This window comes from Platichthys flesus, chromosome 14 (genome assembly GCF_949316205.1).
Source record: "Platichthys flesus chromosome 14, fPlaFle2.1, whole genome shotgun sequence".
Taxonomy (NCBI): domain Eukaryota; kingdom Metazoa; phylum Chordata; class Actinopteri; order Pleuronectiformes; family Pleuronectidae; genus Platichthys; species Platichthys flesus.
Window position 1 is genome coordinate 23,373,669 of NC_084958.1, and position 27,398 is coordinate 23,401,066.

Genomic DNA, 27,398 nt, shown 5'->3' on the forward strand with positions numbered 1-27,398 from the left:
AATGTTTCACCGAACCATAACCACACTGCAGAGGAATCTCCACCTTACAAGGTTTCTTCTTCTGTTCATATTGAGGTTGATGGTTTCAATCAGTGTTAATGTTTTCATAATGTTCAGAAAACACGGCTTTCCTCCGACTGCCCGTTGCTGCAGCTCCTCTTTTCAGCCTCTGTCTCAAACACTCCTGTATCTTTAAGAGACTCCAGACTTCAGTTTGGAGCAGGTCAAAGAAGTAGTTGTTGTGTTTTCCTAGATTTATTTATTTGTTCTTTTTCAGTTTTGAATGTTAAACTAGAAACTAAAAGAAGTTCTGTGTTATTCATTCTCTGTATTTGTGTTTCAAAGCGTTTAACCTGAGTCAGGTCATACAACAATGATCCTAGTCATCACTTCACACTGGGTTTTTATTAAATGCACTGGTATCAGATGGGAGAGTCAGAAAGAACAGCATCGCAACATCTGTAGTGTGCGTTACGCAAATGTGAGGAAGTATTGTCCTGATCCCTTAACCAGGAGTAACTCCCATTACCAGGAGAGTAACTCCCTTTACCAGGAGAGTAACTCCCATTACCAGGAGAGTAGCTCCCATTACCAGGAGAGTAGCTCCCTTAACCAGGAGTAACTCCCATTACCAGGAGAGTAACTCCCATTACCAGGAGAGTAACTCCCATTACCAGGAGAGTAACTCCCATTACCAGGAGTAACTCCCTTTACCAGGAGAGTAACTCCCATTACCAGGAGTAACTCCCTTTACCAGGAGAGTAACTCCCTTTACCAGGAGTAACTCTCTTTAACAGGAGAGTAACTCCCTTTACCAGGAGAGTAACTCCCATTACCAGGAGAGTAGCTCCCATTACCAGGAGAGTAGCTCCCTTAACCAGGAGTAACTCCCATTACCAGGAGAGTAACTCCCATTACCAGGAGTAACTCCCTTTACTAGGAGAGTAACTCCCATTACCAGGAGAGTAGCTCCCATTACCAGGAGAGTAGCTCCCTTAACCAGGAGTAACTCCCATTACCAGGAGAGTAACTCCCATTACCAGGAGAGTAACTCCCATTACCAGGAGAGTAACTCCCATTACCAGGAGTAACTCCCTTTACCAGGAGAGTAACTCCCATTACCAGGAGTAACTCCCTTTACCAGGAGAGTAACTCCCTTTACCAGGAGTAACTCTCTTTAACAGGAGAGTAACTCCCTTTACCAGGAGTAACTCTCGTTACCAGGAGAGTAACTCCCTTTACCAGGAGTAACTCCCTTTACCTGGAGACTAACTCCCTTTAACTGTTATTGGGCATTCATTTTTTTTAATCCTCAAAACAAACAAACAAATTTTTTAGTTTTTCAAAACTTCCCTGTGTAAAATGATCGTACAGAAAAACCACAATTCAGACAAAGAGTTCCCGATCCCTGCTGGACAGCCTCTGTCGTCCTCAGCACAAGATGGAACCCTGGCATGTGTTGTGCTTTGGGAGGAAGTGGAGACGCGGCGTCCATCTTTATTTACAATCTGTGGGTTAGTTATTCCAAAGCATTCCTGAGCTGTAGTTTCATTTTGTTAAAGCTTGAAGCCGTTTGTCCTCTGACGCCCTGAGCAGCAGCTCCTCACTCACGATGTCACATCAGTGTCACGTCTGAGCTGTGCGCTCACACGTGTCAACATGATTGGAATATACACAGAATCTAAATCACTGCTTCTGATGACTCAGAACCTGAGTCATGCTTCATTCAGAATGAGGTCAGAGGTCAGATTATTCCGTCTCTGTGTTGGTCCGAATCTCAAAGTGCCGACATCAGCAGCTCAGAGTTTGAGTGTGAGGCTGCTCCTCCCACGTGTGTTGTGTTTATTGATCTGCTGCTGTTCCCTTTGACTCTGACTTATTGAACCTGTGAGTGAGTGAAGGCCTCAGTCGCGTCCTGAAGCTGCTGCTCACTGGCGGTTTGAACACACAAGAGCAAATTGGGGCGTTTGCTGGGGACTACTTTCAGCGGCGGATTAATCCTCACCCGATGCTCCAGTGAGTATTCAGGGCAGATCTGTAGAGTCAGCGAATCGGCCGATCTCAGTGCTTCATCCTCGTGTTGTTGATTTTCCTCGGAGTCTCACTGCTGTCCTCGTCCTCGTGTCACGTCCTCGTTTGGACAGAAGGGGGCGTCGTCTCATCTCATCAGAGACTGAATCTGTCTTCTTCTTTCTTCCTGTTTATTATCAGTATTGTATTTATTTCTAAAGTACAGTGTTTTTGACTGAAGGCCACAATGAACGAAGGCAAAATGTAGATTTGTGGACAAATGCATTGGATTCTTGACTCATGTTGATGAAAATGTGAAAAAAATAATAATAAACCAGTATTACAGACGTTGTATTCGTTATAATTTAACTGCAGCAGAAATTTCACCAAATTCTAATAAAATATAAATGAATAGGAAACAATTCAAAAATGAACCTGTTTGTCTAATTTGGTTCTAATGGATTTAATATAAGTGGATAAGTAAATACAACTTTTACTTCTTATAGTGAATGAGTAACATTTATCTTTTGACCTCCAGTAGATTTATTCCAGAATGTCCCAAACAGATCTTCTCCTTGGTTTTTTGACGACGTCATTAAAATAAATCAAAGTAGGAATAAAAGGAGAATCACACGAGTTTCACATTTTAATGATTCTGTTTTACAGGCAAGCTTTTCATAAAAACAAAACCACTGGGCAAGGCATGCATGAAGATATGTACAATTATCGTAAATATTTCGACTTCCATTTGCTACAAACACCGTCTGTGAACTCAATACTGGCCGGAGAGTTCCTCCTGTTCTCGACGCAGCGTCCCCGGAGCGAGCTCACTTTTCTTTACAGGGACTTTAAATCCACACACATGGAAATGATCAATAAACTCAAAGTAAACATGACGTGAATATAAGACGTTAATACCCTTGAGAAGGAAGAAACAGTCGTGAAATTGATCATAAGTGTATCGATAACGTTCATTTGAATTCTCCTCAAAAAGGTACAGAAAAAAAACAGGATTCTAAAAATGACCACAAGACACTGACGTTGCTTTTGAAGCGGCACTTTGCCTTTCTGTGTTCATGCAGGAGGCTGAGATCACACACTGAAGTGCATTCGTAGTTTACAAAGACTCAGTTTCAGGTGAATAAAAACTAAAATGTCACAATGCATAAGGCAGAATTTTCCCTCAGTAGCACGACAGGAGCAAAACGGAGAAACAACCCAGACGTGATGATCCTGTGAAGGAAGAGAGAAGAGATGAGAGAAGGTCGATCGCCTGAGGTCAGTAAGTTCATCATCATCCAGGAAGACACCCGACGTGTTGGACTGTAGCTCTCACCTGTTAGGTCACCTGCTGGATGAGCCCTATTTCTGGATCATGTTTATCATCCAGTTCCTCGTCAGAGTCTGAAAACAAGAGAAACTAATCAGTGGGAACAGGAACCCGACAAATCTAGAAGCAAAGTAAGATTCAACCTCTAAGGAATAATTAGATATTTTGGGAAAGACACTTATTTGCTCTCTTGACAAGCGTTTGATGAGAAGAAAGAAAAACCAGCTTAGCTTAGCATAAGACTGGAATCAAGGGTAAACAGCTAGCGGGGCGCCGTCCAGAGGGAACGATGATGTGTGTGTTCTAGATGTTCCACTCAGCTGCTCTGTTGTTACTTGTGGTTCCAGTTAAACCTGTTCACCCAGTGTCTCTGTGTCTGAGGAACCAGACGTCCTCAGACACGTGTTGATATTTTGGACGGTGGCTGGTTGGTGTGAATAAACTGACCTGCCACAGACTCCGGTGGAGAGTAGAACTGTCCGTCAGATAACGGACCCGCACACAGGAGAGGAGCTCGCTGTGTGGCGTCCACGAAGGACTGATATCCTGGAGGACAAAAGGGGGGGGGGAACGTGAGGGGACAGTGAGGACAGGTGACGAATCACAGAGTATAAAAGCAGCACTAGAGAACTGTTACTGAGCAGCAGCGCCCCCTGCAGCCACACATGGGGATTTACTTTTGAAATGGAGTATTTGTACTTGAATGCAGTATTTTTTAAACGACACTAAGAATCAAACTTGTATGTAAGGTAGAGGTCAAATACTGTGACTCACGGTTTTCGTCTTCGGCCTCCTGAGGAAGAACCTTGAAGTCGAGCAGCCATGTTTCAATCCAGGCCAAAACAAAGGAGACGATGGGCAGCAGGTACCCAAAGGCCCCCTGAGACAGCAGCTACACACACACAGACACACACACACACAAACCAGTGCAGGTTCAGTCAACACACAGCTTTTCACACAGAAATGTCCCTGATAATGATGATGTAATCTTTTAATATGAATAGTGATTCTTACCTTTGATAAAATGACCTTAATGATCAGGAAAGCACAGCTGACTGCAGTGGTGATCTGCACAGAGCAATGATACGCAACTCTCATATCATTCATGTCACATGTCAAATAGTAAAAAGTCACGCGTGTTCATGAATTATATATAAAAATGTCAAGGTTGACAATGAATGTATATGATGTAAAACTCTTAAAAGAATAAATTGAACTTGAAATCATCAAAAACAACTTCCTTTGCACTGACGTGTTATTATTTGCCATCTAAACATTAATATTTCACAATAGCTTTGTCCTGAAGGTTCATTTATTCCGTGTTCTCCAAAAAGACTGATCTCTGGAGTAAATGCTGGTAGAGATAAGAGACAAACTGTGATATCACAGCATGAGAACTTACAGCGATGGCCCACCAGTGACCAAGCTTGAAGACAGCGTAGGCCAAGATCAGTGCAGCAAACCTGAACACAGCCAGGAGCTGGGGGGGGGAGACAATTCAAAAGAATGCACGATCAAAAGATCAAACAATGAACGATCAAACATGGTCTTTCTTTCTGAATAATGACAAACAACAACAACTCAGACTCACAAAGATGTCGAAGAAGGAGGCGTGGTAGTCGTAGTGCAGGATCTCTTTATCCAGCTGCTGCTGAATGCCTCCGTTCACCTGTTACACAAATAGAACTGATCAACACAATCCAATCTTAAATCAATCACCTCAAATCAAACACACTCATAGATATCGGTCCCTGGTCGTTTTCCCTTTGTCTCTTTTTAAGAACATGAATGAAATTTGATTTAATCTATCTCTAATCTAATCTTGCTCATTAGGGAAGATATGGAAGATATGTTGAAGCAGCTGAGTAGAGAATAAAACCCCACGTAAGCTTTCATAGTCATTTGCTTCCCTGGTTTCTCACATACCACCTCGGCCCCTGTGGTGTCGGCAGCTTGAGCTGAATTTAAAACTTGTTCTTCAAACTATTCTGGTGACTAAACCGAACTTTGGAATTTCCCTCCTCAACAATGATCCTTTGTGAACTCATAATCTTTATTATTTTAATGACAACACTGTGACAACTTTGTATCACAAGTAACTTCCTGATCTGTGTTTCCCCGTCATGGCTAAAGTCAACAGATGCCTGTTTGTCGGTAAAAGGCGTAGAATGAGCCCGACAGGTTTAAAGTCACACACAGGATCACAGTCAAACACCAAAGACACACAAAACGTCTGAGTCTCACACACACTACACACACTCGCTCCCCGGGCTGAGTCCAGAGCATTGTGGGAATGTGTTTCCTCATTCAGAGCACAAAGTGTTACCGCTGCATGACCTCGACTCACTTCCCCCAGCAGCACCTGACCCGTTTCTGTTCGGACTCGACACAATTCAGACACACACACTTGACCATACAAAGCACAGCTGTAGAAATATCACAGTTACGTTTTACAGAAAATGTAACAACCCCGATGAACGGCGTCACCTGAATGCATCACACGACACAGCTGATTCATGTTGAACTGTGCCGACTCAAAGTAAATCCACTTTTAATCGAAGCAGAAAGTATGTGTGGTTTTCATTTTATGTAAAAAAAAAAAATATTTTCTGAATATAACTTCTGCAGCTTATATTTGTCTGAAATTGTGTTTTCTTTATTTATATTAAAGTTAATGGTTGAACTGTAAAACTATGTATTTGTGTGTCAGGAGGGTTTGATAACAACATCTTAGGAATCACTGACCATCAACTGACCTACTGCCTGATATCAGCTCTTCTCTCTCTATAGTTTCAATGAGATATGTCTGCTGTTGGATGAATACAATCTGTCCAGGAGAAACAGGCGTTCAGTATCAGACACGCATCCACAACACAGACAGACGAGTCTTACATTGAGCTCAATGATCCAGAGCAAGGTGATGAACAAGAGGTCGAAGGTGACGAAGAGGCAGAAGGTCCTCCTCACGTCGGAGATGCACTTCTTCTCCCCGGCCTCGTACGACCTCGCGCAGATGGGCGTTGTGTTGATAGACCCCACCCCCCTGGCGGTCTGCCGCGAATCGGCGCTGCTGCTGCATCGGCTGTCCATCTTTGGCCACGCCCTCCTGGCAGGGCTGGCCCCACCCACCGGTCAACGCTCAGAAGGTGCACTTGGACTCAGAGGAGGCGGGTCATCGGAGCAGGAAGCCAGAGCAGCGTTAGTGGACGTGGACCCACTCTGTGGAGATATACTGCATCTGGGGGGGGGGGGGGGGGGGGGGGCCAGACAGTAGAAGACATATTATGGACTCTGAGGGACATGGCTGCAGTTCGTCTGTACATTTTATTATCGTCAATAAATCCCATGAAAAGACCCAAACCAACAACGTCTGAGTCCAACACTTTCTGACGTGTCCACCATGTCTGTGGCCGCCTGAGGAGATCCCTCTGGATCAGGGTGCAGATCTTTAAAAACACCTCCTGGTCCATGTGCTTCTCCTCCACTGCCCCAGTGAACACTGCCTTTGTGGGGCCTACTTTTTAATCCGGCGTGGTGACTTCTTATTGGTTCTGGACGACAGTGATCCTCTTTGGAACAGAGACGATAAACGAGAACAGGATTCTTGAATTCCTCGAGTGTCACGGAGCCAAGCAGATGGAATCACCTCAACACACAGAATCTGCATGTAGTGATTAGGGGCCATTAATCACTCAATTAATTCTTTGATAGAAAAAAAGGTCAATCTTAATCTGCCAGAACTCAAAGGTCTTATTTCATCTGAAGGGATGAAACCAGAAAATGATTCGATAACTGACTTTCAAATGATCGAAAGTGTCTTTAAAAGCTTGTGATGAAAACCAACTGGTTTCATTCAACTAAACGATAAACACGTGTTGTGTGTGTGATATAGATTAAGTCAATTTAATTAATGATCGATGGTTTAATTGAGTCCAGGAGATGGTCCGGAACATGTGGGAACGTTCAGGCGAGGGGCGGAGCCTGGAGAGCAGCAGGAGGCCGGACATGACGCCTACATTCTGTTGTTGTTGTTGTTGTTGTTGTTGTTTACAGCTCATCCACACCGGCTCCTCGTCTTCCTCCCGATACGTGTGCCCTCGTCCAGTTCCACGTCCGTCTCGTGTTAGAAACCTCACCCACACGTCCACTCGCCCCCTTGGACGTGGTCCTGCTGGACTCGTCCCTCACCTGGACATGTTGGAGGCTGGCAGGATGGACACGTTCCGGAGAATGTTCAGAACAAGACAGACATTCGCGTCCTCACACACAGAGAGGACCTGTAGTCCGGTGCGCACGTGACACAAACAGAAATCTCCTCGTCTCCACATTCAAAACAATCTGCCTGCGTTGTGTCACGTGATCATGGGATCTTCAGTCTAACACCGGGTTCATGTCCCTCTGGACTCCACAACATGTCCACCTGAGTGTTGGACAGACCTCTGCTCGGGGACCGGTCGCAGCTGAGGGGACCTGAGTGAGACATGAACAGCAACAGAGAGCGATGTCCCAAGAAGAGGGACGTGGACCCCCCGGAGGGACCAGTGCTGTGATGTCCCCTGAAACTATGACACACACGACAGGAGGTGCAGCAGCTCCCTGTTAGCATGCTAGCCTGTTAGCTCCTGCTGCTGGAGCACTGACAGCGGCGTTCAGCTTCTTCTTTACCTGTCAAAGTGGAGGCTTCGCTCGGTCTGATTTCCCCAAACAGTCCCCCGGTGGCTCCGGTCCCCTGGCGGCTCCGGTCCCCTGATGGATCCGGTCCCCTGATGGTTTCACTTCGTCCGCTCGATCCGGACTCTTTCACTTCCTGACCCGAGCAATTTTATCTTCCTGCAAAACAGGAGGCTGCAGTGTCGGGAGTTATTTTTGTGTCAGCGCCCCCTAGTGATGTGGATGACCGAAAGGCTGTAGTTTATACGGAGGTCGAACACGCGAAACAACTTCGTCAATTTGACGACACGTGCTCCTCAAAAAGTCACTTTATGTGCAGATACATAAACGTAATTAGTGTGGTCGATTTCAAATTCATGTTGACATAATTCCAGCAGGTGGGAGGATATACACTTAACAAACAATTGTTGATGATTTGTCTCATAAGTACATTTTTCTGTGTTTGAGGAAAAGATTAAAAAAAGAACATATTTGAAATCCAAACGTAAACACGGTGGTGAGACACGTTAAACAACTGGTGGATTTGGGCTCAAAACTGGTAAAGGTCCAGTGATGTGTACTGGTGTGTACTGGCTGGCTCATGGACCGTCCAGTCGGGTGGTGGCCAAGGTTTCCATTGTGCCCAGATGATCAGTCCAGTGGGTCCTCCGTAACGTTGTCCAGCACATTAGTGGGAACATGAAGAGAGACGTCTCTTTTCATCAGAGAGCTGGAGAATGCAGTTTGAACCAGGGCAGCTCTCAGGAAGTGAGAGTCAAGCCCCTTCACAGCACACATAACCTCCACGTCTTGTACAAGATGAGAGGTCAGGGGAGTCCACAGGGGAGAAGGCTGGCCGCCCTGGTTTCTGGTTATTTGCACGCCACACAGTGAACAACCCATTTTTAAATAATGTACAACGAAAAGTAAGATTTCTTGGTGGAAGATTTTATTATGTTTGAATTATATTTGCATGTTTCACAAGGCTTCTGCAAGAATCATCAAATTAATTCAGGATTATGACCACTGATACCCTACTTTACAGTTATTAGTTCAGTGTTGGTGTGGTTATATAAATACAAGTTCCCCCAAAACACATAGAAGCAAGACTCAAGCTACACACATTCATTTTAAAGCCTGATCACAATTATGCTTTTCTGTGGAATCAACCCAGTTTCTCTACTTTTAAGAGTTGACTTCAAACCTTCCTTCTGATGAGGCTCATAGTTGGACGGGCTCAGGTCAGTGTTATTCCAGCTCTTATTAATGTTGCTATAGGTCTAGATTATAGAAGGACACATAACATATGCAGCTTATCTTCCTCACATTAATGTTTCACTAACACGTTAATGAATCGAGCCATCCGCATGTGTGCTTATTTCCGTGTTTGAGTTATTACAATCAGCTGATCACACCCACATCACGTGTATATCTGTGTGTTAGGTTGCAGTTAGCATGATTATCGGCCCTAATAAAAATGTTAACAAATCAACAAGCAATTCTGTGAAACACTGGACAGAGGCTGCGTGAGAGACCAGTCCCCTCTTGCTATGAATTAACCTAAAGCAATTTTATCTGAGAGTCCAATTTCTAGAAGGGGGGGCCCTCAGCAGTCGGACTCCCTCATCCCCTCGGGCCGAGCTGACTGACAGGTGCTGGGGGGGGTGAAGACGTCGGGGTCGCTGATGCCCAGCTGGAGGTTGAAGAAGCGGGTGGAGGTGGTGACGCTGCTGTTCCAGGCGTAGGTCTCCTGCACGGGATAACAGTCCTTCAAGGTGTAGACGCCCACCCAGGTCTCATCTGGAGGAGACACAAGCGAGACAAATGAGACGTCTTCAGACATGATCTCCGGAGGAAGTAGTCTAAAGACACCATACTTCAATTAATGAAAATCTAAATTTGGGTAAAGATGTGGATATGAAAGGGAAAACTTACATATCTATACATATTGGAGGATGTGTGTGACCATGATAAAGATTTAGTCTTCTCATGTGGACGGTGTAGATGTTTCTCCTCCACCCGTTGGTTTTGTGAGTTTGACAGAAGTTACCTTATTGGTGGAGGAGTAGGGTGGAGCCTAACTGAGCGCTCAAGGGCACTCCACATCTACCTACACCTGCCACCTGCACCCATTGGACGATACTAGCTGTCAATCAACTGTGGTATACTATCCACACACCAATCAATGGTTTTTAAATTACTAAATGAACATCAGTTGTATTGAAGAAGACGTGAAACTAGAGATTGAGACAAACTCCTCAGGAAAATGTTTACTGACGTTATAAAGTGAGAAGTAGATTAATTTTCTCATAGACTTATATAGAAACAACAAGTGGAGTCGCCCCCTGCTGGTCAGTCAAGAGAACACAGGTTTTATTCTTTGTTGTACACAAGCCTGCAGGCGGGGCAATAAAGAGCAGGCTTACGTTTGCGTGCCGGCTTCCTGTCCGACCACTCCTGAACCTCCACGCTGTCCCCGGGGCCTCCGATGAGGTACTGGTCCTCAAACGTGGAGTTGTCCGGGATGTCGAAGGGATCCCAGCTCTCCGTCAGGGCGATCTTAGAGCAGTCTTTGGTCTTCTGGTCGATCTGGAACATCACGCTGCTCTGGTACAGGTAGATGTACTCAAAAAACCTGAAGCAAGGAGATGGAGATAGAGTCGCATGTGTTATTAATAAACTGGAGCATCTTGGGAATTGGCAGAGAGGAGAACTTGGAAGATCACGATTCAGATCAGCTGCGTTTATTCATTCTGTTTTTGTTTTTGTTTTTTTTTGGGGGGGGGGGGTCCTTTGTGTGCAACAGGTGAAAACACATCATCTGACAACAGCGACTTTCAGACATGCACTGAACTCCAGAGGATCTCCAGACATTCTCCAGAGGGGCTGCATGTGAAAACGTAATGTCTGAGAGGGAGTGCCTCTGGACCTTCTCTGGCTAGTTTTTCTTATCTTATCTTATTTCATCTTACTTTATTTATCTTATCTTGATTATTATCATATCTTGTCTTGTCTCATCTTATTAATATTATCTTTATTATGATCTTATTCTTGTCTCCTCTCATTTAGTCTTGTCTTATGTTATCTTATCTTACCTTATTTATCTTATCTTGATTATTATCATTTCTTGTCTTATCTCATCTTATTATATTATTAATAATATTATATTCATGTGATCTTATTCTTGTCTCGTCTCATGTAGTCTTGTCTTATGATTTATTCTTCTTGTCTTGTCACCTCAGTGGTGCTCAGTGAGGAGCAGGACAATAGACCCGGTCTCGGTGAGGTCCTGTTCAGACCTCAGGTTAACACTGACCTCTGACACGGGCTGTGTTTCTTCAGCTGCTGCAGGACTCGAACCCTCTGGTTCAGGCCGTCGTAGGACACAGAGGCGCGGTTGTTCCTCCCGGTGCTGTGGTCGTAGCGCACCCACCGGCCCTCCCACTGCGGCGGGGCGAGGCAGGGCCCGGCCGCCCCGGAGACGTGGGGCCCGGGGAGCCCGAGAACAGAAGCCACGACGGCGGCCAGGAACACGAGCGACAGCCGGAGCATGGCGGCGGAGTCCCGTTATCCGGTCCCGTTAGCAGGTCCCGTTACTGATCCACACCCGCTGCAGACGAGATGTCACAACAAACGCTCCCCGGAAACGGCCTTCAAAATAAAGTGCGACCAAAACAAACAGGTGTTACTGCATCATTCAGGAATACAAATGAAGATTAGAAATAAAGCCAAATAACAACGGCTAGTTCACAATACACAAATATTATATGCATAAAACATCTAATTTCATTATCACTATTCCAGTTATTATCATAACTGTAATATTATAATAATTATGATTATTATGTTGATATTGGTCCTTAGTTTTTGTTCATACAACATGGGGAAATGACTTGGTTTGTTTTGTTTTCTTCATTTATACTTTTTATTTAATTACTCTTTAATTTGTTAATATAATGAATATAAAGAATGATGTTAATGTTTCAGTTTCAATACTCATCACAAATAACAGCCTTGTCTGAATAAAATCCAACTTTGGTTGTGATCCTCCTCCTCGCCGCGAGGTGGCAGAAGCTTCCGCCCGGCGCACGTCATTTCCGGCGTCACACAGTCAACATGGCGCCGAAGCAACGTGGGAAAACGGCGTCTTCCTCAAAGACGGCGGATAAACGTGAAGAGCACGAGGAGAACATGAGTCTGTTCCTGGAGTCCAGTGACGACGAGGGTCCGGAGGAGCTGACGTTCGAGGAGTCGAAGCTCGCGGCTCTGCGCTGCGTGAAGGAGGCGCTGGACTCCGCCAGGAGGTAGGTAGCTAGCTAGCTTCCGGCTAACATGTCTACCACATCCAAACCAACGCGTCTCTTTGCGCGCTCATGCTAACAGCACCACGCAGTAGTCTCACCGTCTCACACGCAACCTGCTAATCGATCGTTCAACTCACGTGTTCTGGAATGTCTCTTAAATGGTGTTCGATCCTCCGATCTGAGACCAGGTCCGTGCACGTCAATGTGCGTTTAGCCTAATGGAACAGGTTTACTGTCTCATGTACTAAATGTCCCCGGGGACACGAAGACAACAACTCGGTGGGTCTTACTGTAACACGTGTAGAGGTAGAGCAGTGTCGTGCATGTTGGTTTGAGGCTCCCACGAGGACCACGTGGGAAGGGGCCCGGGTCTGTGACCTCCAGCTGAAGGAGCGTTTTCTGATTGAAGTGAAGGAACCTTCTGGGTGGGCGATGGAGCTCAGCCTGACCCAGGCTCTGTGGATAAACCCCTGGTTAGCATAGTCTGAAGTTTAGGGTATTCAGCTGCAACGTGACACTTCACCACTAGGTGTCACTACATTCCACACACTGACGTTGACCTGTCCAGACTGGAAATTAACACCAGTCCACTGCCACACATACCAGTTTCCAGTGTAATGATTTGTGTTGGAGGTTAGTTAAGCACTTGTTTTGTTTGCAGGGAGAAGGAGCAACTCAAAGAGAAGAGGAGGAGGAGACAGGAGCTGTTCCAGGAGCAGAAGGTCAGTGTGAGAGCTGCTGATGTTCAAGCTCTTCATGAGATTCAGCCTATTATCAGTCAGCACCATGTTTTACTAGTGCCTCTGTCATCATGTGACTGTTATACCTTCTGTCCACTAGAGGGCAGACTGACATTACGATACCAATAGACAGGATATTATCAAAAGATGAGAACGTTCCAATACAATCACAAGATGGTCAGTTCGGAACGAGTTAGACCCGAGACGTGCTGAGGTCCAATCACTCCGACCCGTCTGTGACGCATGGGACAAAGTTCTGTTAGTAGTTGTCGTCATAAATTCGTCCTGGGCCACATATGAAGAACCGCCCACTCAGCAGACGTCTCTGTCTTTGCAGGAAGTGTAATAGAAACAAACGTATCGTGAGTTTTGGATCCAGTTTTGTTAAACGCGGTGACTTCCTGTGTGCTCTGGTGAAAATCTTCTGTTTTTCCCAAAGAAGCGAAAACTGTTACCGGCCGACGTGTTGGAGGAGATCGACGACTCCACTTCCAAGTGAGTCACGAGGGTTTCGTTCATTCTGCTGCTCTTTGCTTTTAACTTTCTCCTTTTTAAACATTTGAATCGTCTTTGTTTTACAGGAAGCAGAAGCCTTCTGAACACGAAGGTGAAGACCAACCCCCCCCCCCCCCCCCGTCATAATTCACTCACAAAGCAGCAGAACAAGCTTCAGATCAGATTGACTCATGTTCTCAATTCAACTCGTTCTCTCCAGGTGAAGAGCAGCCGAAGAAGAAGAAGCAAAAGAAGAAGAAGAGTGGGAAGTTAGCGCATATACGAAAGTATGTAAACAAACATTTCATCAACGGTAACGTTTGTATTTCATGCGCTGCTTGACCTATAATCTAAATAACCCAAGAACTTTTAACAAAGTGATCCTGAACTCACGCTGGTTGTCGGCACAATGAATTTCTGTCGCCTCATATTCACAGATATAGTATGTTGTAGATAAATTAAGATATTTCATTTAGTCCCTCGATGGGGGCTGTTTGTTCACGTGTTACAGGAGCCAAGAGGACAGAATATAAAGAAAATAGAGATTCAAAGTAATTCATAAGTAGACATGATGTATTCATGATTAAATAAGATGGGGCGGATATTCAGAATATACCCAGACACAGACTAACATTAGACAAACATGGTTCATACACAACCTGCAGGCTACACTCTGTGGCAGGAGTCTGCAAAGACGATGACCTGTCTCAATTTGAGCTTTGCTACAGAGACGTCTGTCTCGTCCCACTGCGGCGCCCACTCTCCTGGGTTTCCACACGGTGACGGCGGCGACATTCATGAGTTAATTTCCTTTCTCATAAGACTTTAACAAAGTAGGTCTCTGCCTGCATGGAGTGTGTTGTTACAACACTGGTAGGAATGTGTGTTGTGAGTCACTTGTGTGCACGGGACAAACGGCTCCTTGTGAACTTGGCTCGTTCCCATTTGTCAGTCTGAAGGGAAACTACAAGGTGGTGACCGTGAAGGAGCCGGCGGCGGTGACCTTCCAGCAGCAGGCGGCCGAGGCCTTCATCCAGTCCCGGCTCTACGGACCAGGCAGCGGCAGGACCACAAGTAAGAAGCGTGATATCACCAGTACACTGACCCCAGGTCACACCAGAGAAAATAGTCCCTAAGGATAAGTCCTGGTTTGATCAAAGTTTGCACGAAACATTGAGCCTTTTGTAAACATGAAGCTCTTTTAAAATGTGGTTTTAAAAACTGTTTTATATAAATTTTCCATAGTTTTTTTATTTTATTATAGGTATAGTGTTGTTGCATTGTTGAGCATGATCTGGCTTTTCTATCATGTGCTATCTTTGCACCTTGTAACTCTGGTTTGTAAAGGCCCTGGAGAAATACGTTATTTTTGTTCAGTTTTATAATTTGCTGTGAGATAAATTAAGATTTCTTTTAGTCCATCGCTGGAGGAAGTTTTGTCACGTGTTACAGGAGAAAGTAAAAATAACATAAGTAAACATGTCTGCATGATTTTAAATAAGATGGGGGCAGAAATTCAGAATAAACTAAGACTGTTTAACATTAGACAAACATGGTTCATACACAACCTGCAGGCTACACTCTGTGGCAGGAGTCTGCAAAGACGATGACCTGTCTCAATTTGAGCTTTGCTACAGTGACGTCTGTCTCGTCCCACTGCGGCGCCCACTCTCCTGGGTTTCCACACGGTGACCTGCTGCAACATTCACAGGTTTCTGTCTGACTTCCATCCCATCGTCAGTCCGGAGGTGTTCACCCTCCGTCCTTTTGCTTTCAGACAACGAGCTGCTCTCCCTCCAGAACAAGAAGGGGAAGAATAAAAGTGCAGCTGTGCAGTTTGTCAAGAAAGACTGGGGTAAGTTCATGGGACCAAAGACAAATGAGAGCACCATCACTCAAACATCAGATATTAAAGAGGAAATCGACTGATAAAAGCATTCATTTTAAAATCGTTTTAATGTGATATTGTGACAGTGATACATGAAGAAGGGCTTCTTCTTGTTTTCGTCTCTGTTCAGCGTTGCTCAGATCTGTTTCTCTGTCTTACCTTCCAGCCTCTAAAGAAAGAGTCAAAGCAGAGAAGCTGAAGAAGAGGTGGCTCCAAAAGCAGCAGATTCCCTCGTGCTGACCACCACTCCAGAACCCTCAGAGCTCAGAGCTTCTCCGCACCAGCTGCTCGGTGGATTTAAAGGGGACACGGAACATTGCTGAAGACCCAGGAAACCAAAGGAAGGACATGGTTTAAAGTCCTGCTGGGATGCAGGCTGGACTTGATGTGGAGACAGTAGCAGGACAATGTGCAGCTGAATGAGGGGGGGGGGGGGGCAGATTACACCAGAACAAGAGTCCTGGAACAGACTGAGAATCAGAGCCAATTAACCCATAAACCCTGAGGCTCTCACCTGACGTTTCTAAACTGAAGTTTCTTAAAGAGCAGAAGAAACAGTCATTTGTATCTGTGCTGATGAAAAACTTGTTTTCAGAATATTAGTTGTTTTCTTTGCTTCCAGTTTAATCGCTCTATGAATAAATGCTTGTATCAGTATCTCATATTTGATAAAATCCAAAGAAAACACTTGAGTGGACCCACGTCTTCAAATGATGAGACCAAGCCGACTATTAATCTGCATCTGCAATTATCTATTTAGCGCTAAGACGATAGAGAATGTTGTGGATGTTTGGGGGAAGATACAAGTTATGGGTCAAGATAAATGTATATATTGAAAAACACTCAATGATTGGGAAGATTTCGTTATCAAACTCTTATGACAAAGAAATATTACAAAAGCTAGATGTTTTACAGATTAACCAGCATCTTCATTATAAATAATAAAAAATAAATCCAGATGTATAGAACTTGAATTTTTTTTTGTGAAATTTGTATTGATCATTTAAAATATGTAAGAAGAATGAATAGGACGGAGTAGAGCTCAGACCTATAAGGCCCATCTGTCTATTCTCGTTTCATATTAATCTGTTTGACCAGTCAAAAAATAACCTCCTTGGTAACAAACTACATTTTGTTAATGACAAACTACGTAACGACATCTTTTCCAACTGTCGAAGTGTTTCTGTGTTTGCTTCTGACAAGTGAAAGTTTTCACATCAGAGATAAAAGCTGCCACGGACTCTTCTGTGATTTGATCTTTCCAATCTTTGATATCAGAGATGTGTGTTTACTTTGTTTAAGGAGCCAGCATTCACAAACACTGAGGTCAAATGAATAAAAGTGCAGATGGCTTTACAACATTTTATTGATCATGAGTTTAAATACACAAAAGTACATTTTGTTGATGCATATTGGTTCCGACCCACCAATAACTTTCTGAAACGGGCTCAATGTGTCTCTGAAGCCAACTGGAAGGTTTATATGAACTAAAAAATGAACCATTTTATTAGTCGGAAACTGAGAAAAGCTTCTTAAGCGGAGTTGGTGAGTCCTGATGTTGTCTTTGTCTGATATGGTTACATCACAGGAAACTGCAGCCACTACGAAGCCCTCAGAGGAACTGATGAACACGTCTTTATAGTTCTGCTAGGACACGGCAGTACATCATGAATTCAAGAGGATACAGTGAACTGCACGTGTTAAATATTAAAAGAACGTCTTCAGGTACTAGGCATGTTAAAGGAGTTCCTCTTCCTCCTCATTCAGTGACCACTCCTCAACCTGGTGCCTCGTTAAATAATCATTAAGGTGCAAATGAAAATCCAGCATCTCAACATTTAACTTTCATTTTGAATCACACAGCAAACAACACGAGGGGCAGGAAACTTCACGGGTTCGTGAAGTAGCTACAACTTGGCAGGCACTCGTTGCTTTGTGTGGAATCACCTCGGGTTGGTTCCCGTTCCAGTTCTCTGCTCCCAACGTTCTCAACGGGGACAACACGTGTTTAAAGGCAGGCGGGGGGGGGGTCTAGTGTAAAGTGCATGAAGGAGGACTTGGATTGATGGAGTGAGAAGATGCCTCCAGGGCTTCGGATCGGGTCTGAATGCAACCAGGACTGTTTGGCCTGTGATTTTATTCAGGACTTGAAAGTAGACTGAACCAGATTGGTAAGAGTCCCCCAGACAAGGTGACTTAAAGGTCCAGTGTGTAGGATTCAGTGACACCTAGTGGTGAAGTGTCGTGTTGCAGCTGAACACCCCTCACCCCAGAGATATGCTCTATTTGTCATGTTCAGTTTTCAAACCTGTGCCCGAAGACGTGTTGAAGCAGTGGAAGCAAAATGTTTGTTTTCATAAGTTTAAGTCTCAGAATGAGATCTGCATGCATAGTATTTTGAGTTTTGTTGTGGTTAAATAAAAGTGCTCCTACTTTTCAACCTCGACAATCCAACCACTAGAAGTGTGTAATGCTGAAAAGACGGATTGTGGGTTTGAATGATTATACATGACAGCGGCTGAAATACATTTGATACTATTATCTCTTCACGTTACGTATGAGTCAAGCTTGTATTCCCCAACATTTAAAGAAATACATGTTTACATATAATGTCAACACATTTAAACGGACACACGTAATTCTAACCCTGTGTTTTAACCCAGCATTCATCTGCAATGTGTCGTCATTAAAAGTTTAATAACAAAATATAAACGAGTTGTAAGATTTAAGGGACATTTAAAGTGTATAAATTATGATTAATTCGCAGAACACAGTTTTAATCTTACAAAATAAGTTTTTTATAATATCAACTTTCACATTTGTCAGAGCGCAGCTGGATTCTACATGTTTACTAACAACACAAAGCTATGGTGGGAACTGTCGTGGATGTTGATTGGCTAATAGCGTTGCTTGGCGTCACGCCCCCTGGTGGCTCGACATGGAGCGTCATGAAGACGTCTCGCCACCTTCGACCTCGGATGTAACCGATGAACGGTTCCTTGAGTCTAACTGTCATAATGTATTGTCACAACGAGGAAGTAAACAAGTCCAGAAAGCTTTCTGATTGGACGCAAGAAGAGAAAAGACGGAGATTTAGATGTAAGATGGAAATAAATGATTTTAGTGTCATGGGGTTTTTAAAACTGTTTTTGTCACACGAGTATTTCCAGGCTCAAGCGTGGAGCTTCAGCCTCTGGACGAGTTTTAAAGTGCTTCACATTTTGATGATGTGATGATGTCACTGTTAGTTCAGCAGGTTCTGCACGGGAGTTAAATCTGTTTAAATAAACATTGATACATATGTTCAAATGCCCTTGTTTACTTACAACTACGTTATAGTTTGACTTGTTAACCTCAACAATCAGACGTGCAACTGATGAAAAGTTCTTAGCCCTCAGCCAATCAGAAAGCTGTGGTGCCGGGACCAGACAACACAGAATCTTAGTCCCTGAACGACCTCAGGTCCAAGCTCATCCTCTTTCCCCCCCGGTCCCGTTCCGTGGGACAGAGACATCCGCCTCTTTCTCTTGTCCAGCACGTTTCCAGCTTCAGCTTCTCGTGCAGACCTCGGAACTGGAGAAGACGTCTTATCTGCACTGACGTCTACAACGAGTCCGGACCCCACCGGACAAAACATGCAGCATGTGAGACTCTACAAGAATTATTGACACTTGTGTTTTCTCCCTCTCACGCAGACTCAACCTTGAATGAGTTAACGCACAGATGGAACATCCTGGTTACCTTCGTTACTGACTTATAAATGCAATTTAATAATTTAAAGGTTCAGTGTGTAGTGTTTTTAACGCCATCTAGTGGAGTAAGCAGCAAATTTCCACCAACCAAATTCCCAAGTCAGGTCGACATGCTGTAGAAACACGACGGTGCAACATGGCGGACTCACTCATTAACTAACTCGTGAATATTAATCTCGATTTACTTCATCCTACCACGAGACCTTTAAGGCTTAATGGACCTTGAGTTATGGTGAGTTATGTTCTTTGTGAGTGTCTGACCCTGCGTGTCTGATCTGAGCATTGGGCTGAAAAGAGTAAAAGATTAATGGAAACATGTTTTCTCATAACACCCCAGTTTCCTGTGAGCAGAGCGCCCCCACCTCCCCCTCCCCATGTCCTCGTGGACTCCTCCTTCCGCCCTGCGACCGTTCTCTATTATCAATCACTGGCGTCTGAGGAGTTTGGTGAAGAATCCAGTTGAGGCCGACCCGTCCGTCTTGGCCGGTGCCTCCTCTTTGACCTGGGTCTTCTTCTCTCCCAGCCCCAGTTCCCCCTCCAGCTGCTCCAGCTCCGACTGGTCCAACAGCTCAAAGTCCTCCACCTCGCTGTCCGACTCCTCGGCCAGCTCCAGCAGCCTGGTGGACTCCCGGAGTCCGGACCGGTCCGTGCCGTGGCTCGATGCCGGGAAGCCCACGGCTGCTTCTATTCTCTCCTGGATGGCAGCTGTAACCGCGGCGGCGATGAAGTCTCCCGCCATCTGGTTGACCAGTTCGAGCGCTGTGTCCTCTGATTGGTCTTTGTGAGGAGGGGGTGTATGCTTGGATTTGATTGGCAAGGGGAGGCCGAGGTCATCGCTGTCGTCGCCATTGGTCGTTGTGCCGTTGTCGAGTGAAGGGAATTCTTGGAGGCCACCGAGGAACGCCTCCTCTCTGTCGAGGTCTGTGAGGTGGAAAAGACATTTTCAAGAGGAGACTCAGGGTGGAACACCGAGGGGGAGGGTGAAGGTGGTGGAGCTGAGACATGAGATGCTACTGTACGAACAGGAGAATCACGCAGAGACATACCATGAGTCTACCACGGCTACGCAGAGTCATTGGGAGTTTGCGCTCGCTCTACATCTCTCTGTCATATACTGGGGATTATTGAATATAGTATTTTGGCTTGAAATACTCCAGCTCCACCCTAGAGGTCGGTGTCTTTATTCTAAAGGTGGGGTGAGGGCTGAAGGGGGATGAGGGTCATAAGCGCTTCATAACGAGCATCAGCGTCTGGCTCTTATTGATCCCGGTCGCTGAACGCGTTGTAGAAACAGAGGGTTGTATTTTGTTTACAGATAAAACTCATGTCTTTGGTGCTAATCCCAATTTGTTGAGTCCAGCGATGCATGTGCATGAGTTCAGGGGGTGGAGCTTCAGAAGGAGCAGTGAACGGAGGGGTGTACTTGATTTCACACATCACCAACTCCACCTTTAATACCTGTGTGTCAAACGTACCCTCTGAGTTCTCCGTCTGTGGTGTGTGTCCTTCTGAGAGGTTGAAAGTGCCGTTGTCCGTCCACGTCACCTCAGAGACCTCCGTGTCCGATACGGACATGTCCTTACACCCGGTGGAGTCGAGCTGCCGGGCGGAAAACAACCAAACACATGGAGAAGTCAGATTTCACAGAGCGAAACCAAGGCTGTCGTGTGCACGATAGTGACCTGAGAATTAAAAAATAGCTATAAAAGTGTTGATTTTCTCATGAAATCATAAAATTCTGACTAAACCAACAAGAATAATAACTTTCGTCAGAAACTAAATTGTTTTCTGACGATGCACAGCCAGATTTTTAAGCCTCAAGCTTCTGTTGATTCATGATGGAAGCTGGATAGAGCCGTTTGGCACAAGAACTCTTTGCTCAAGTTTAACGTCCACTGATGTGGCTAGAAACTGAAAAGAAATCTGAGGTGGGTGGATCTTTGCTTTCTAGTCTCAAGTCACCGTCTTTACAAAGTCCCACAGCAGTCAAATCAAAAAAACTAGGAAAACCTGGAACGGTAGAAGAAGCAAGATGCAAAGGAATCAGGTGATTGTCCTGAAGAGCAACATTTGTTATATCATTCAGTTTGACGGTCAACACGGGTCTAATGAGACGAGCTGATCCACCAACCTGAGGGAACATGGAGGACAGGTCGGACTCCACCCCCGCCTCAGTCTGAGTCTGCATCATTCTCTTCTCTGAAAGGAGGAAAACACAGAAGAGAAGAGTAACCTATCTATCACATCATTCATACGCTGTTGATTGTTTTTTTATGCATGCATGTCTGCACTGCAATCTATAGATAGATAGATTACTTCTAAAATACAATACAATAGAGTAAAATAAAGAAAACAAAAATATTGAGGTAGGTAGAAAGAATAAAAACATAAACACAAGATAAATAGGTAGATAAGGTGCAGTGGCAAGATGATGGTAATAGTACTGATGATATGATGGTAATGTTATTGTTAGACAGTTTATACAAATAGTACAGTATATATAGTATATAATATAATATAACATAATATATATATATATATGATAGTAATTATACCAATATAATAGCAGTATATAGTAGTAATGGCAGCAACAGTATATATAATAATAATAACAGTAAATATAATAATAATAACAACATGTACACATCTATAAATATGTGTATATAGACTTATATATACAAAGAATATACAAAGACTATGATATAATATGATATGATATATAGTAGAGGTATAAATATAAGTACTTGACTATACAATAGATAATATAATATACTATGAGTGTAAGAATATGTAGACAGAGTGTGCAAAAGAAAATATTATTGTATAAAATGATATATAGTATCAATATGGTTTATATTAACACATATCACACATAACACATGTCACTGCACATAACTACGTCATCACAACTAATATCTCAAATCAACGAATGATCTCAAGTCTGGCGGGTCAGCAAAGGAAGTAACATGTAATGTATAACATACAGATATCTGTTTCATTTATCATATGAATTCTATTTACCATGGTTTTCTTTGATTTTCTGGAGGAGCTCTCCAATGCCAAAGTCCAGCTTCTGCAGAACCGGCTCCAGCCACAGACGGATGTCATGAGATGAGATCAGAGGCCACAGGAAGACGCCCAGCACTGCAGACACACATTTGTTTCCAGGAAGCTATTAACACACCAGCAACAACAAAAACACACTGCAAAGGCATCTGACCTCACTGTGGAGAAACAGGGTTGATCCTCTTCACATGCACCTTCTAGGCAACCAACATCCACGCTATTCGTTTTCAAGCTAAAACCATCTTCAGTAAAAGTCCCAGTCCATACAGACAACACAACACCATCACAAACCCTGTCCCCATTCATGGACACTGGTCACATGGTGTAAACAGGAAGTCCCCTCTGCAGTCGTTGAATGAGGAACAGGGATTTTGAAAAGTTAGACAAGGAGTAAAACCTCTTTACGTCCAAAAACTTTAGGGCGACTCACCGAGAATATACAAGATGACCATCCCTGGGATGTAGCGTCCTACCACAGCGAAGAAGGTGCAGAGGCTGCAGACCAGCAGGCAGAACTAGAGGAGAAGACAGGGAGGGTCAGAGGAGGACTGATTCCATCCTCCTCTGCTCACAGTGGAGTCACAGGTTCTCCACCAGCCCGACCTTCTGTGTGTGCAAACTAAGGAGATGCATGTTTTAATGTGTAGAGAGTCAGTGTTCATGTTAAGATAAACCACCTCCTCGCCTCAGCTTCATATTAAATCAGATTTCCTAGAATCTACAATAAACCACTGAGGTTTTAATCTGAAACCAAATTCATCAGTTGCATTGATTCATTCTCGGGCTCATCAGCCGTCTCACCTTGCCGGGGTTTTGCTGTTTGAAAGCCGAAGTCTCCTGGAGGAAAAGGTTGATGGAGTCCCTGAGATGAGGTCCAGACCCCGACCGGCCGTCCTGGCCCGAGTCGATGATCTCCCAGCTACAGGGACGCAGAGACAGAGGACGGGTCAGTGGAGGTGTCTCACCTGGACAGTGTCTTCTGCCACCGAGTCTCCAGCCGGATGTTTTAATTACGGAGACAACATCATTCAGGACTTTTACAAAGTGACGCTGCTTCGTCCTCATTCAACCAATGAGCTCATTTTTTATCATTTAAATCTGCATCACATTTTCTATTTTATTGAACAATGACTTTGAAGTGTTCCAGCTTATTTTACTGGATAAAGGGAGGAAGTGGAAAAACACATAGTCTGTGGTGCTTCCACATAGATTTTACTGTTGGAATAATTGGCATCATGAACTGAATATGACCGGGTGTAGGAGTTGTTATTCAGTGCTGTCTGGAAAATGTTGAAGTAAGCTTCTAAGCTGTAGGCGACCTTGCCTAAAGTTGATTTTTAAGGAACTGTCTGTTATGGTTATGAAACCATAAAGGTTATTTTTCCATTATGTGTAGAATGGGGTATTACCAGATAAAGCAACCCCCCCGAGGAGAAGGAGTTATCAAGAAATTAAAACCCCACCCAAATGATGTGTTGTATTACTGAGCTAAGTGAATAAATACACTGTGTTAGGGAAGTTCCGTTGAAGTTGGCTGCGACCTATTCAGAGGTGCTTCCCTTGCAAGTAAAACCTGAGAACTCGTGTGTGTGTGGTGTTTGATTCAGTTCTTACAGCATTGTTACATGTCTGGGTGAAATTCCCTCGACACTTCCATCCTTAGTCTTTTTAAAAAAAGGGTTAATTTCCCATTCTGTTTTTTATAGTCTACAAATGGCAGATTAACACAAAAGTCAAATTTCCAACTTTGTTTTGAAGACAACAATCCAACCAGCAGAGTGAAGGTGGGTCAACAGGGTTCAGCAGATGAAATGACCATGTACTAAATATAAGACCCACAGGGGACGGAAACTACACGTCCTGTGGACGCAGCTGTCCTGGAAACAGCTGGTGTGAGATCACCATGGAGATCTGGTTACCACAGCACAGCAGAGAAGTTCCTCCTCCAACTGAAAAGCGTATGACCGCTCTCTGTCGGGGGGGGGGGGGTTATTAGGGTGTTCAACATGATGGGATGGTTCCTTGTTTCTTCTTCATCCTGTTACTATCTCAGATATTATTGCTCAAATAAATAAACATCTGTTCCTATCCAGGTTAATGTCCTCAGACAGTCCGTCGCTGCAGCTCCTCTCTTCAGCCTCTGCCTCAAACACCTGGTTTCAGCTCCTGCCTCTTTAAGGTTCGCTGAAGGACACAAACTGAACCAGCCAAAGCCCCTCCCCCTTTCTTCTTTCTGCCTCATCATGCAACAACACACGAGAGGCAATCAGAAGCTGAGGAATCTCAAACCCCCCCTCCCCACATGACCCAGACATCAAGCCTGGTCTCACGTAACCCTCATGACGAGAAGGTCAGCTGCCGTCTCTGGACTTCTAGGCACCTAACCCCGTGGGAGGCCGGACTCCAGGGAAACTCGATGAGCCACACCCGTGACAGCGTTAGCGTGAAGCAACACTTTCAGTGACGGACGGACAGGGTCAGCGTTTCTCTGTTCCATGAAAGACGGACGTGTCCCTGGAAAGAGATGAAAATCTTCTTGGAAGGAGCATCGGGAAGTTTCACCGTATCACTGATGATGGGGAGTTTGCTACTGGATATTTCTCTTGACAGAACTGGTATTACTGGAAAACAAACTCTGTATGTAAACTGTATTGTGGAAAAATGCCCGGAAAGTTTCACCATCTTCTCCAGGAGCTGTGTGTGGATGCTGGTTCCACCTGCTAGCTCGAATCGGTGCCGGGACCTTTCTCCGGTTAGCATCTATCAGCTTCTTTACGTTGAGTGTGAACACAACATCCGAGGATAGTGACACCAACGTTTAGGAAATCAAATAGGGCATTGGTGGATTTGAGCGGATCAGTGTGGAGCTTTCACTTTGGGTTTATGTGTAGAAAACAGCTGTAAAAGATTTTCTTGTCCATTTTACCATCGACAACAACCAACAGCACCACCCAGAATGCTTTGGTTCACCTGTCCTCCCTTCATTCTGCACCTACGTTGGTTTGAACTGGGACACATATATCAGGATCAGAACTTTTACCTAGGACCATGTTATGAAACCTTGATCCAAATTAAAGCGAATAATTCTACATACATGATCATTGTAACATTTCTTCAAGTCAGACTCCCTGAGCTCCTGGAAGGTTTTTGGTTTGAGTTTTAATCCAGAAGCATAATCCTCAACCCAAAACACACGGGTTGCAAATCACAACATTTTCCTGTCCTCCTTCCACATGAGCTCCATAAACACTTTGGGTACTTGGCGGCAAATATATCACATTTCATCGCTCCACAGCTGAAAGACCGGCCATCAATCACACAATCACAAATATCCAACTTTCACTAATGAACACAACAACAACCACGTCAGAGGATTCCTGGCGAGGAAGGAGGCCGCCTGCACCGTGTGAGCAGCTGTCCCTCTTTACCAATCCAGTAATCTCTGAACCAACAGGCAGCGGCACATCGGAGCCTCTAACAAGCCCGGTGACGGCGCGTTAAAAATAGAACGAGACAAAACAATGCGAAGAATGGCGGCAAAAACATCCCGGCTCTTCACTTGTGACTTGGTCGGGGGTGTAAATATGTTTACCCACCTGTCTGTGTGGGTTTACACAACAGACACAAGTTCTGGTGCAGCTTAAACCTGATGATGTTCTGGGTACAGTTAAATATGCATTAATGGAGAGCGAGGGCAGAGTCCCGAGAACAAACGCCAAAAGCTACTGGTAATAGAAGATGCTGGAGTTATGGGAAGCAATGACTCAATGAGGGGGGGCTTTCCAACTCCATCTGTCCCGGGTGGCTCACGTTGTTGATCTTATTTCCACTCAAATGGATTGTTTTGATGTGAAGTTAGTTCATAGGTTAAAAGAAGGCCGGACCGACACGAGAGTGCAGTGCCCTGTGTCATCTCCACAAGCAGAGAGTCAGAAGCACTCAAGCTTCAGTTCAACCAAATCACCAAAATAAAGGACACAACAAGACGCACTACTCACCCACTGCTCTTCTCTAGGCTACGTCTTTGGGCAATAGCTACCGGGGTTATTTCTGAAAAGACTTGATTTCTGCTGACATGATCAAAATGTTGATTTCTTTAAGCAAGGCAATATTTTCTTCGTTCATTGCTTCCCGCTGGTAGAATTCTCAGGCATTAATATTTCAAAACCCCCAATCAAACACTGTCCAAATGGCCAAATTTATCTTTTGACCCTTTGAAGAAACAAAACAACAAGCCATTTTCCCCAAGTCTCCTCTGTGGAACTCACACAACTCCAGTCCCACGATCGTCAGGAGACATCTCAGGTACTTTCAGAAGATCCAGCGGCGCCACGAGAGTCAGCCAAACACTGGATGGTGGAGACGACGGTTTGTGAGGGAGAAACAAAGAGACGGCTACGACTTGTCTTGTCAGCAAAGAATGCAGCAGCAAACTCTGGGACGAGCCAAAAACTGGTTTTACGTGCCACACGGCGCGAGAGCAGATCGTGTTTATCCTCAATGGAGCCCCGGTCGGAGTATTTCAAGCGGCCTCGCCTAAAAATAACCTGGTCACACAAACATTCCGACCAGGCAGCGATCAGGAGGGATGGGGTTAAGGAGGGTAGACACAGCCACTCCCTCCACCAGCCTCCCACACATGCTTCCTCTCGTGTCGCTGACATGGCGTGGACGGACAGACGAGGGTGGACACGTGTGTCTCACATGCTGACACACTGTTCGTATGTTGTGTTTTCTGTTTACTGGTTGTTGAAAGGAAAAGTTTTGTTATCATTTCTCCCTTCCGGATTCCGATACCTGGACTACACCGAGTACGGATCTGATACCAGTTTAACTCAAACCTGAGGTCTCTTTCCAAATCGCTCACAAGTTGGCTCGCTCCTTTAAACGCTGCTCTACCAGGAATCACTTCTTCTTCACTGCTCTGGAAACGGTACTCCCTGGTGGCAGCGAAGCACAGAGGCAGCGAAGAAGAAGTGATTCCTGGGAAAAGTCGATTTTGGGAGAATATGCTGATATGTTGAGAACATGATAATTGATAAAAAAGGTGTTGCTTTGGCTTTTTTATTAACTGTAATGTAATGATGTGAAATATGAGTCTAATTCCACTTTGAATGTACATGTTTTTCTCAGGAGAGGTTAACCCCGTGACCCTAACACTTC

At 44.6% G+C, this 27,398-nt stretch overlaps 4 protein-coding genes across 4 annotated transcripts in view; 1 reads left to right on the forward strand and 3 right to left on the reverse strand.

The window, feature by feature from the left end:
- Positions 1-2,643: 2,643 nt before the first annotated feature.
- Positions 2,644-8,165, reverse strand: stard3nl (STARD3 N-terminal like). Its single transcript, XM_062404742.1, has 9 exons — positions 8,006-8,165; positions 6,233-6,578; positions 4,932-5,009; positions 4,743-4,820; positions 4,355-4,408; positions 4,115-4,232; positions 3,788-3,886; positions 3,347-3,414; positions 2,644-3,243 (listed from the first exon to the last, which is right to left on the reverse strand). The coding sequence occupies exons 2-8, from the start codon at positions 6,428-6,430 to the stop codon at positions 3,350-3,352; spliced, it is 690 nt and encodes a 229-aa protein (XP_062260726.1). The 5' UTR covers positions 6,431-6,578; positions 8,006-8,165; the 3' UTR covers positions 2,644-3,243; positions 3,347-3,349.
- A 757-nt stretch (positions 8,166-8,922) lies between these two features.
- epdr1 (ependymin related 1) lies at positions 8,923-11,628 on the reverse strand. The gene is made up of 3 exons (XM_062404744.1): positions 11,307-11,628; positions 10,417-10,625; positions 8,923-9,790 (listed from the first exon to the last, which is right to left on the reverse strand). The coding sequence occupies exons 1-3, from the start codon at positions 11,540-11,542 to the stop codon at positions 9,597-9,599; spliced, it is 639 nt and encodes a 212-aa protein (XP_062260728.1). The 5' UTR covers positions 11,543-11,628; the 3' UTR covers positions 8,923-9,596.
- A 458-nt stretch (positions 11,629-12,086) lies between these two features.
- Positions 12,087-16,658, forward strand: nol7 (nucleolar protein 7). The gene is made up of 8 exons (XM_062404743.1): positions 12,087-12,294; positions 12,956-13,016; positions 13,474-13,529; positions 13,616-13,641; positions 13,750-13,816; positions 14,482-14,603; positions 15,307-15,384; positions 15,584-16,658. The coding sequence occupies exons 1-8, from the start codon at positions 12,107-12,109 to the stop codon at positions 15,655-15,657; spliced, it is 672 nt and encodes a 223-aa protein (XP_062260727.1). The 5' UTR covers positions 12,087-12,106; the 3' UTR covers positions 15,658-16,658.
- A 662-nt stretch (positions 16,659-17,320) lies between these two features.
- retreg1 (reticulophagy regulator 1) overlaps positions 17,321-27,398 on the reverse strand; it is a 14,044-nt gene continuing 3,966 nt past the window's right edge. Inside the window, exons 4-9 of the mRNA XM_062404740.1 lie at positions 23,037-23,154; positions 22,666-22,750; positions 22,191-22,313; positions 21,301-21,368; positions 20,645-20,768; positions 17,321-20,090 (exon numbers count right to left, since the gene is read on the reverse strand). Coding sequence (XP_062260724.1) covers positions 19,594-20,090; positions 20,645-20,768; positions 21,301-21,368; positions 22,191-22,313; positions 22,666-22,750; positions 23,037-23,154 — 1,015 coding nt within the window. The 3' untranslated portion in view covers positions 17,321-19,593. The remainder of the gene's footprint in view (positions 20,091-20,644; positions 20,769-21,300; positions 21,369-22,190; positions 22,314-22,665; positions 22,751-23,036; positions 23,155-27,398) is intronic.

Bases quoted from the DNA above. Each gene is read 5' to 3' on its own strand.
- stard3nl (XM_062404742.1), bottom strand. From the start codon at position 6,430: ATGGACAGCCGATGCAGCAGCAGCGCCGATTCGCGGCAGACCGCCAGG. The intron at 4,821-4,931 runs GTGAGTCTGAGT...TCCCCCCCCCAG, and splicing joins CCTCCTTCTTCGACATCTTT to CTCCTGGCTGTGTTCAGGTT. The intron at 3,887-4,114 runs GTGAGTCACAGT...TTTGTCCTCCAG, and splicing joins GGAGGCCGAAGACGAAAACC to GATATCAGTCCTTCGTGGAC.
- epdr1 (XM_062404744.1), bottom strand. From the start codon at position 11,542: ATGCTCCGGCTGTCGCTCGTGTTCCTGGCCGCCGTCGTGGCTTCTGTT. The intron at 10,626-11,306 runs GTCAGTGTTAAC...TCCTTGCTTCAG, and splicing joins AAACACAGCCCGTGTCAGAG to GTTTTTTGAGTACATCTACC. The intron at 9,791-10,416 runs GTAAGCCTGCTC...TGTCTCCTCCAG, and splicing joins CAGGAAGCCGGCACGCAAAC to ATGAGACCTGGGTGGGCGTC.
- nol7 (XM_062404743.1), top strand. From the start codon at position 12,107: ATGGCGCCGAAGCAACGTGGGAAAACGGCGTCTTCCTCAAAGACGGCG. The intron at 13,530-13,615 runs GTGAGTCACGAG...TTTGTTTTACAG, and splicing joins ATCGACGACTCCACTTCCAA to GAAGCAGAAGCCTTCTGAAC. The intron at 14,604-15,306 runs GTAAGAAGCGTG...TTTTGCTTTCAG, and splicing joins AGGCAGCGGCAGGACCACAA to ACAACGAGCTGCTCTCCCTC.